Source organism: Vanellus vanellus (genome assembly GCF_965231255.1).
Source record: "Vanellus vanellus genome assembly, contig: HAP1_SCAFFOLD_45, whole genome shotgun sequence".
NCBI lineage: Eukaryota > Metazoa > Chordata > Aves > Charadriiformes > Charadriidae > Vanellus > Vanellus vanellus.
The window spans coordinates 1,019,033-1,029,417 of record NW_028128545.1 but is presented as its reverse complement, the minus strand read 5'-3'; the positions used below and the strand labels follow the sequence as shown (position 1 = coordinate 1,029,417).

Genomic DNA, 10,385 nt, shown 5'->3' with positions numbered 1-10,385 from the left:
AGAGGCTCCACAGGAAGGCAGTTCTGACACTGTGATGACACATTTCCCAAAGGCGTCACTATTATTGAGCACAGTATGGTCACGCCTCTGGAGATGTGGAGTGAATACAAACATTCCTGTACGAACAGGATCATCACAGATGAAAAAAAATAAAACCTAATCCTGCCCTGAGAAGAGCTAGGAACAGCCTGTGAGGAGACACGGGCAGCTTACTGCTGCTGAAGGTGAACCCATAGAATCCATTTCTTCAATGCTTCTTTGAGCTCCTGGTTCCTCATGCTGTAGATGAGGGGGTTCACTGCTGGAGGCACCACTGAGTACAGCACTGCCACCATCAGATCCAGGAATGGGGAGGAGATGGAGGGGGGCTTCAGGTGGGCAAACACACCAGTGCTGAGAAAGAGAGAGACCACAAGCAGGTGAGGGAGGCACGTGGAAAAGGCTTTGTGCCGTCCCTGCTCTGAGGGGATCCTCAGAACTGCTTTAAAGATTTGCACATAGGACACCAGGATGAAAACAAAAACCCCAAAGAACAGACAGGCACTGAGCACAAGGACCCCAGCTTCCCTGAGGTAGGAGTCTGAGCAAGACAGCTTGAGGATCTGGGGAATTTCACAGAAGAACTGGTCCAGGGCATTGCCCTGGCAGAGGGGCAGTGAAAATGTATTGGCCGTGTGCAGGAGAGAATAGAGAAACCCACTGCCCCAGACAGCTGCTGCCATGCGGACACAAGCTCTGCTGCCCAGGAGGGTCCCGTAGTGCAGGGGTTGGCAGATGGCAATGTAGCGGTCATAGGCCATGACAGTGAGAAGACAAAACTCTGCTGACATGAAAAAGACAAAGAAAAAGACCTGTGCAGCACACCCTTGGTAGGAGATGGCCCTGCTGTCCCAGAGGGTATTGGCCATGGCTTTGGGGAGAGTGGTAGAGATGGAGCCGAGGTCAAGAAGAGAGAGGTTTAGGAGGAAGAAGTACATGGGGGTGTGGAGGCGGTGGTCGCAGGCGATGGCGGTGACGATGAGGCCGTTTCCCAAGAAGGCAGCCAGGTAGATGCCCAGGAAGAGCCAGAAGGTCAAGAGCTGCAGCTCCCGCGTGTCTGTGAATGGCAGGAGGAGGAAGTGGGTGATGGAGCTGCTGTTGGACATTTGCTTCCTCTGGGTATCTGTTAATATTAAATGTGGTTATCTAATAAGGAGGAAAAGGCAGTACTGAGTCAGACCAGACTTCTCCCAGCATAGTGTATTGCACGTCTCTTTGCAGACCCACATTCAGACTCTCTATCCAGGAGCACCTCTCTGCAGCTCCCTCACTTGAGCTTCGGGTATTGCTGGCTGAGGCTGCCTCTGGGAACCGGGACTCTGCAATGGGCTCCCAAGAATTACTCCTTGCTGTGAAGCAAGAGGGAACTAGGGCAGCAGGGTAATCTCCAATTAAATGTAATCGTGTTATATCAAAAAGCTTTTATACAAGTTGCCAAACTGCACAGCAGACGAGAGGGGATTTTGTTTTCTTTATTTTGTTCTGGTTGCACCTGCCCTATTTCTGAGGGGTTTAGGATGGCTGAAATCACTGACATTTCTAATGCACTCCAGGTGAAGTCTTGTGGGTGCTGAGATGCAAAGGGATCATCCCTTAGTGCAGAGAGAGGAGACCTGTTCTGCCCATCAGCCCTCTTCTCTGCTGCCCTGTGCTGGCAGCTTGCAGCTGGAGGAGGATCCCTCTCGGGTGTTCCCATCAAAAGATGCAGGACACTACGGAGAGGAGAGGAATCCAGGTTCAAAGGGCAGATATACAGACTCACTGCCTTTTCTCATCTCTCCCCTCCCAGACTGGGACCAGGAGGGGTCATTGCAGCTGTCCACGTACAGCTGCCCAGCAGCATTTCCATGGCCTGAGCACTGAGATGGCTTCTCCATATGGATCCGAGGGAGCACAGAGACACTATGGGAGAGCTGTGCCCTTCTGGAGAGCACCCTGCAGCCCCGCAGGACTCCCAGGGAAGTAGTTAATGCCCTGAAGTTCGCTGGAGAAGACCTGGGTGCGTTGCTCCCATAGACATGACTGCAGAGCAGGACCCAAAGGGTCGGTATCTGAACGGGAGCTGAATCTGCAACTCGCAACCTGCACCCCCCGCACTGACTCAGTTTATCCAACGGTGAGAACAAGGGCAGCTCAGGCAGGAGGGGACGGCAGTGAAGTGCAACAATGCTCCTGACAAGGGAGGAGGGACATGCAAAGCAGATGGCAATCCAGGGTTCGTCCTTTGCTGAGCTCTGGCTGTTGCAGGGACAGTGCATGCCCGAGACCTCGTGGGCTGGAGGGCAGAGCTGTGGCCAGACTGGGAATGGAGACCAGGCAGGAGCTGCCCAGGGGAAGGTGCCTGTGCTGCAGGGACAGCATGGACGTGCCCACATCCCCCTGGCCAGTGTTTCAGGCAGCAGCTCCCTCTCACTCCCTGCCCATGTCTCTGCTGCCGGCAGCCGTCTCCCTGTCCCTGGCTCAGGTCCCGCTCAGTGCTCACAAACCCCGTCCCACTGCTGTGCGCCTACGTCTGCCTGCAAACACCTCCCAGGGAAGGGGCGCTGCCCAGGGGCATCTCTGAGTGTGTGGGGGCTAAAGACCAGTTCACAGCAAACCTGATGTGGCTGCAAAGGGGAAGATGCTGCTGAGTCGGTGTGCTGCCCGAGAGGTCCTCTGAAAAATGGCATGAGGTAGAGCTGACCCGTGCTGCACTCTCTTGAGAGCAGAAACACCATGTCCTGACCTGCTCATCCCTATGTTACTGTGCTGGGGGTCACTCCTTCCACCCACAGCTTCTCCCCACAGCCCTGTGGGAGCTCCCCGGGCAGGCGCAGAGCTGACCCTGGCAGGCGGCAGAGTCCCTGCCCCGGCACACAGCCCCCGGGGTGCAGGGACCCTGCTGGCAAGGACAGCCCTGCCCACCCCTGCCTGCACACCCACCTTCACACATATTCACATTTCCCAACAAGAGCCCTCCATCCCCCCTTACAGATCCCACAAGCTGTGGGTTATTCCAGCATTAGGAGATGCCTCCAGCAGCTCCACCGGCACTGCCCTGCACCCACAGACTCACCCTGTGCAGCACTGCCAAGATTTCTCCTCCAGTGAGCTCTCACTCCTCCTCCCAGTCCTGACCACTGTGAAGCTCTTTCTCTGCCTCGCTCATCTCCCTGAGGTCCCCTGGCACTGCCCTCAGCCCTGCTGCGCTGTGCAGAGGAGCTGCTCCTGCGCAGAGCTGTCTGCAGCTCAGACCACTTGTCGGCAGCTCCTTCCGTCCCAGGAGCCCGGCCCAGCTCAGCAGCACAGCACCAGCCCACTGCACTTTAATGACCCCTCTGGTGGGTTTGGTGCTAAGTCCACCAACCTCAGACCTGAGAGGAACCTGAAGAAACCTCTCAGGGACTCCAAGTCAGATGCAAACTCCAAAGTTTCTTGTGGTGTTAATGGGTCCCATGGGGATGAGTGGCAGAGACAGCAGCCATGACCAGAGATGTGAAGAGGTTGGCTGTGTCAGGGGGCTTCTTCCAGCTTTGCCACATCCCCCTGTCATCTCCACCACAGGCTGTCCTACAGTCTGACCTCACCGGTGCCTCTTTCCCTGCAGGCTGTAGCCATCCCCCCGGCTGCCCCACCTTGCTGTCACCTTCCTTCACTGCTCTCTCTGTCCTCCATGGCTCTTCCGTGAAACACCTAGCCTTGGGCTCATCCAGACTCCTTCTGGGTGATGTGTTGCACCACGGCACTGCCCTAGGAGGGAAATTTCTTCTTCCTCGTGTCCAGACTGGAACTCCCCAGCTGACTTTGTGCCATTATTTCTTCCTCATGCTGTTTTGCACCAGGAAGAAAAGCTCCACCAGCTCTGAAACCACCCTGCAAGCACTCTCAGGCTACTCCTATCCTGTCCTCAGTTTCCACACCAGTCAGCCCACGGCCCTCAACCTCTATGGTCATGTGCTTGAGGCCTCCAAACCCCATCTTGGGCAGTCTCTGGGCACTCTCTACAAGGTTTGCAGATGAAAATATAGTGGTCATAGACCAAGAAAGATGGACTGTGACTTTTTATCAAGGCCTGTAGGAGCAGGAGAAGGGGCAATGGCTTTCAACTGAAAGAGTGTAGATTCAGATTGGCTATAAGGAAGAAAGAGTTTGCATTGAGGGTGGCAAGACACTGGAAGAGGTACCCCAGAGAAGCTGTGGATGCCACATTCCTGGAAGTGTCCGAGGACAGAAGTTTTGAGCAACCTGAACTAGTGAAAGATGTCTCTGTCCATGGCATGGGAGCCAGGCTCTTTTCAGTGGTTCCCAGTGACAGGACAAGGGGTAATGGGCACAAGTTGGAGCATAGGAAGTTCCATTCAAATACAAGAAAAAACTTCTTTAACTGTGAAGAAGGGTGACAGAGCACTGGCCCAGGCTGCCCAGGGAGGTTGTGGAGTCCCCTTCTCTGGAGATTTCAAGACCCGCCTGGATGCAGTCCTGAGTAATGTGCTCTAGGCAATCCTGCTTTAGCAGGGGAGTTGGACCAGATGATCTCTACAGGTCCCTTCCAACTCTGAACATTCCATGATTCTGTGATTCTGTGAAAAAGGAATTCCATGTCAGCAAGATGAGCTTTTGGTTCTTTAGGAACAGTTACAGAAGAAAAAAATCTTAAGTAGGACCGCTGCTGAATTCATTAAGAGTGGGTGCAGTTAGATCTGAGGTACTTAATGTCCCCTTTGCCTCGGTTACCACCAGCGAGGTCTCCAAAGCCTCTGGGCTTTGAGGCAGGACTCTTGAGGAGAAGCACAGAATGGTAGGGGTTTGGAAGGGACCTTTGGAGATCATCTAGTCCAACCCCCCTTGCAAAACAGGTTCACCTAGAACAATCTGCAGAGGATGGAGACCAAGCCAGGTGTTCTTGAGCCAGCTACACCCTTACCAGTCCGTGGGACCAGAAGGTTTGCATCCAAGGGTGCTGAGACAGTGGTTTTCTCCAGGAGGTTCTGGGCTGTGATGATCCCAGTAAAAAAGGAACTGAGATTCCATAAAGGATCTTTCAAGCTGCTGTCAGTGAGGGCAATATCACAGAGGCAATCTTGTTTCCTTTAGAAGGTACGAACCCCAGGAGGTGTCGCAGAGAATGGGCTTTGCCCTGAATGCAGCAAACCATGCAGACCCCCTCCATAGAAGACAGTCTCCTGTTTTGGTCAAGCTACCATAGGAGTTTCCTACAAGGAAACAACACTATTCCTCATCTCTGCAGTTAAACAGCAACGATGTTTTCATGAGAACTTCTTGCTGCAGCGTTGCAGACAGGCCAGGCCATGCAGGAGGCTTTTTGTCCAGTACAGAGTGGGGCCTGCCTGCAGGCTCTTGTGTGCCAATACACTGCTGAGGTTGTCCTGCGGCCACAAGCCCTGTGCAGTATAGCGCAGGTGTGAAGGCCATGCCGTACGTGCAGCCCAGCGCAGCGCAACACCAACTGCTCGGTGCACAATGGGTCTTCGGGTCAGCACCAGCGCTCAGGTTTCCCTGGGCTGCAACCTGGTGCCACAGCTGAGGGGCTGCAGCCCAAATGTGCACTGCCAGGAGGAGCCCCATGTCTTGTCACAGCATGGAGATGTTTTGGGGTGAAATGAGATGTGGTCGGAGAGCTTGCTGAGCTGGGGTGCTGCAACGGAAGGGTACAGGCTCTGCTGGAGGGAGTGGCAGAGAGGATGAGATGGGGGGATGCCCTCTTTGTGAAGGAGCAGCTCATATCTATGGAGCACCTCTACGAGACGGGCAACATGTTGAGGAAGCTGGTGTGAGAGAGGATGGGAGGAAAAGTCAGTCCAGGTGACACTGTCTTGGCAGTTATCCACTCCTTGATCAGGGAGAGGAGGCAGAAAACCTCTTCTGACAACAACCCGGAGAAGTCTCCGGGTTCATGAGCAGGTTCCATGGGGACCTGTAAGTGTCCTGGAATTCACTGGCCAGGCAAAGCAACAGGGTGCCAACAGTCTGGAGGATCTTGGGATGACTCCTTAACACAGCTGCCAGGTGGGCCAGGAAGGGTGATGCTCACCTGGCCCTGGTCCTGGCCAACAAGGAAGAGCTGGTCAAGATGTGATCATCAGTGTGAGCCCTGGCGATCATGACCAGGAAATAGTGGGGTCCCAGGTGCCAAAGAGGAGTGAGGAAGGCCAGCAGCGAAGCACAGATGGGCGGACTGCAGAGGAGAACACTTTGACGTACTTGGGAGACTGATACAAGCGGTGCCCTGGGAAGCAGCTCTGAAGGGTGAAGGAGCTCAGGAAATCTGATAGGCCGTGCAGGACAGCCTCCTCCAAGGACAGGAATGGTCTATCTGAATAGCCATGAAGAGAAACACCCCTCTGAGGAGGCTGCTGGTGTAAAGTGAGTGAGCGCCAGGGCCCAAAGGCAGCCGGCAGGAGGTGGAAGCAGGGGCAGCTGCCAAGGAGGAATTGAGAACCCTTGGCCCTGCATGGAGGGAGGGTGCCAAAGCCAAAGCTCCCATGGGCTGGAGAGTTTCAGGGCTGGGGAGCAAAAGCAAAAAGAGCTGATGCAGGCTTGGAGGGTCATGGGGAATGAGTCACCCTCTGCCTGGAGGCCTGTGACAATTGGGCGCTGCAGAGGTTTGCATGCACGCCCTGGATGCAAGCCTTGGATGCACGCCTCAGCCTAGGAGAGGGGGGTTCCTCCTGCAAAGGATGGTGCAAGAGCTGTGCCAGTCCATCCACGTGGGTCTAGATGGTGCAGAGTCTACTTGAAGACATTCCTCTAAGCCAAATGCATTGGCATTAATACAAAACTGGCTAGTTAAAACCAAATATTTTATTCCCCTTGTCTCTCTGCTTTGAAATCTTTTCACTGTGACTGCACGTCTGTAATCTCTCTAATAAGCCATGTCAGAACTGAAGACTAAAGGAAAACTATGTCCAGACTTGGTTCCTTCAGGTGTTTTGTGTGGGAATGAGCCCTCTGGTGCCGAGTTCCTGAACTGCAGCTCCTGAAAGACTGACCAAGCTTCTGGAGAAGTAAAAGAAGCAAACCTGCAGGTTTCTGAGGGTGTTAGCAGGCCCTGCTGACGCCCCACACTGAAGAGACCATGGAGGGAAGGAGCAGACAAAGCACCTGTCTCTGGGGACTGGTAAAGCAGGAAGTTGAAGGCACTTGGTACAGGAGGGAATGTAAAGGTGAAGACCCCTGTGAAAGCCCTTGATGTGCTTCACCAAGCAGAGTGGTCAAACCCAGAGCCCCATCCCCTGCAGAGGGGTATCCTTTGTCTCTTCAAATACTTTGGGCACTTGCTGGGGGCAATGCAATGTGGGACTGTGTAACACCAGGTGCAGACCAGCAGTAGTGCACGTCCCAGGCTCTGTGGAGGGCAGGCGAGGAGAAAAAATGCACCGGAGCTGTCAGAATCTGGTGTCCTCTCATGGCACAGAGTGAAAGAGACAGAAGCCATAGCTAAGCAGAGAAGGGTCTCAGTTCTGTTGGGGTGTCAAAGCCCCACCAAGGCCCTTGGCCATCCCCACCACAGCTACACACTCCTACGCCTGTGCCTGCTTCCTTCCTGCCAGCACTGTGGTTTTCTGATTCTTTGCCAATGCCTGAGACGTCCCTACAATGCATGTGGATTCTTCAGTCATGATGACCTTCCAAAATGTATCACAGCAGCCCTCTTGTGACATTGGGCTGCTCTCCCAACATCTTTAGATTCATCCCATCTGGTCCAATGGACTACTAAGGGTTGACCTTAGCTAAGTACCCCCAGACTTGATCTCCATCCACTGCTGGCTTTTACGTGGGGTTTTGCCTCTTAGACACATGGAACTGGGAGGCTTTGCTGGTGAAGAAGGAGAAAATCATTGGCCTGATCCATGATCGTGTCATCAAGGGTTAAACACTGGAGGAGAGAAGAAACAGCAGAGTTAGAGAGCAAAGGAACACAGTAGGAGACCCTGGTGTGATGTGCTTGCTGTTCATGAACTCTACTGGAGAGAGAAGGGACAGAGACTGTGCCACTGCAGGGGTAGGATTCAGTCACTGGCCCAAAGGCACCCATTCTGTCTGAGATGCTCTGGGTGATGCCTGTCACACAGCCAGGCTGGGTGGGGACGGGGCTCCTGTATAGGACTTCTGCTGTCCCTGTCAGGCACATGCAGTTGTGCTGGAAAGCCCTGGCGCCTCCCCGAGCACTACAGGACGGAATCTGTAAACTAAATTGAGGTTCTCCTGCCCTGAATTAGGTCAGGCAATGAAGAGATGCACGTGAGACCACTGCCATCGTACTCCAGGGACATGTGGAAAAGACAGCTGATGGAGAAGAGAAAGAGAGAGACTGAACTCTGCCTGTGCCACGTGACTCCATTTGGTCAGCTGAATCCCTCTATGGGCTGCCCTGGGCAGAAGGAAGAGTTGCAGGGGCACTTGTCCTCCACGTGGACACCTTGTGTCATTGAAGTTGGCCAAAGGGATTTCCCACCAGCCTCCACCAAGATGCCCCCAGATGCTGCCCTGTCTCTATGAACTGCTCCACTAGATCTGGCAGTTCCCAGCATGCCTCTTGGTCACCCCTGCCATCAAAGATGTCCCCAGGTGTCTGTGTCCAAACATCTTCCTCCTGCCCTCCCTCTCCATTACTTCACAAGGGAGCTGAGACCAGGAGCTCACATGCAGAAGCAGATTTTGTGCCCTTGTGAAGTGAGGCCAGAGGAATGCCACCTGCTGGGGGTTTGTGGTGGGCATGGGATGGAGCTAACTCCTGTTGTAGCCCCAGGGACTACAAACCCAGGCTGAGAAGCCTTCGTTGACTCTGCTGAATCTCTTCCCTCCTAACAGGAAAAGGAGATTTCTCCCTGGCATCATCTGGGTGTTCTCTCTAATACTGAAACAAAAAAAGGTATTCTTGGACTATAATATTTCTCTGACTGAGAATTGAAACTGGTGGATGGAAGTTTCCCTCTCCAGCTGAGGGAGAAAACATCAGTGATGACTTCAGCTTGTTTCCCAGCAGGTTCCCCTGGAGCCCCAGGGACATCTCTGAGGGAGCCCAGAGGGGACAGAGATGGTGCCATCGTGGGCTGGTCCTCTGCTGCTGATCTGGGCCGGGCTGCTGGGCCAGAGGGGGCTCCTGGACCCTCCAGGCTTGGAGGGTCATGGGGAATGAGTCACCCTCTGCCTGGAGGCCTGTGACAAGTGGGCGCTGCAGAGGTTTGCATCTTGGATGCATGTCTCAGCCTAGCAGAGGGGGGTTCCTCCTGCAAGGGATGGTGCAAGAGCTGTGCCAGTCCATCCACGTGGGTCTAGATGGTGCAGAGTCTACTTGAAGACATTCCTATAAGACAAAACATTGGCATTAATGCAAAACTGGTTAGTTAAAATCAAACTTTTTATTCCCCTTGTCTCTCTGCTTTGACATCTTTTTACTGTGACTGCACGCCTGAAATCTCTCTAATAAGCCACATCAGAAATGAAGACTAAAGGAAAACTATGTCCAGACTTGGTTCCTTCAGGTGTTTTGTGTGGGAATGAGCCCTCTGGTGCCGAGTTCATGAACTGCAGCTCCTGAAAGACTGCCCAAACTTCTAGAGAAGTAAAAAAAGCAAACCTGCAGGTTTCTGAGGGTGTTAGCAGGCCCTGCTGACATCCCTCACTGAAGAGACCAATGAGGGAAGGAGCAGACAAAGCACTGCCTCTGGGGACTGGTAAAGCAGGAAGTTGAAGGCACTTGGTACAGGAGGGAATGTAAAGGTGAAGACCCCTGTGAAAGCCCTTGATGTGCTTCACCAAGCAGAGTGGTCAAGCCCAAAGCCCCATCCCCTGTGGAGGCATATCCTTTGCCTCTTCAAATACTTTGGGCACTTCCTGGGGGCAATGCAATGTGGGACTGTGTAACACCAGGTGCAGATCAGCAGTAGTGCACGTCCCAGGCTCTGTGGAGGGCAGGCGAGGAGAAAAAATGCACCGGAGCTGTCAGAATCTGGTGTCGTCTCATGACGCACAGTGGAAGAGACAGAAGCCATAGGCAAGCAGAGAAGGGTCTCAGTTCTGTTGGGGTGTCAAAGCCCCACCAAGGCCCTTGGCCATCCCCACCACAGCTACACACTCCTACGCCTGTGCCTGCTTCCTTCCTGCCAGTACTGTGGTTTTCTGATTCTTTGCCAATGCCTGTGACTTCCCTACAATGCATGTGGATTCTTCAGTCATGATGACCTTCCAAAATGTATCACAGCAGCCCTCTTGTGACATTGGGCTGCTCTCCCAACATCTTTAGATTCATCCCATCTGGTCCAATGGACTACTAAGGGTTGACCTTAGCTAAGTACCCCCAGACTTGATCTCCATCCACTGCTGGCTTTTACGTGGGGTTTTGC

The 10,385-nt window shown here is 53.6% G+C and overlaps 1 protein-coding gene across 1 annotated transcript; it reads right to left on the bottom strand.

The window, feature by feature from the left end:
* Positions 1-209: 209 nt before the first annotated feature.
* Positions 210-1,145, bottom strand: LOC309684223 (olfactory receptor 14C36-like; the record flags this gene model as incomplete). The annotated part of the gene is made up of 1 exon (XM_082500162.1): positions 210-1,145. The coding sequence occupies one exon, from the start codon at positions 1,143-1,145 to the stop codon at positions 210-212; it is 936 nt and encodes a 311-aa protein (XP_082356288.1).
* Positions 1,146-10,385: the final 9,240 nt, after the last annotated feature.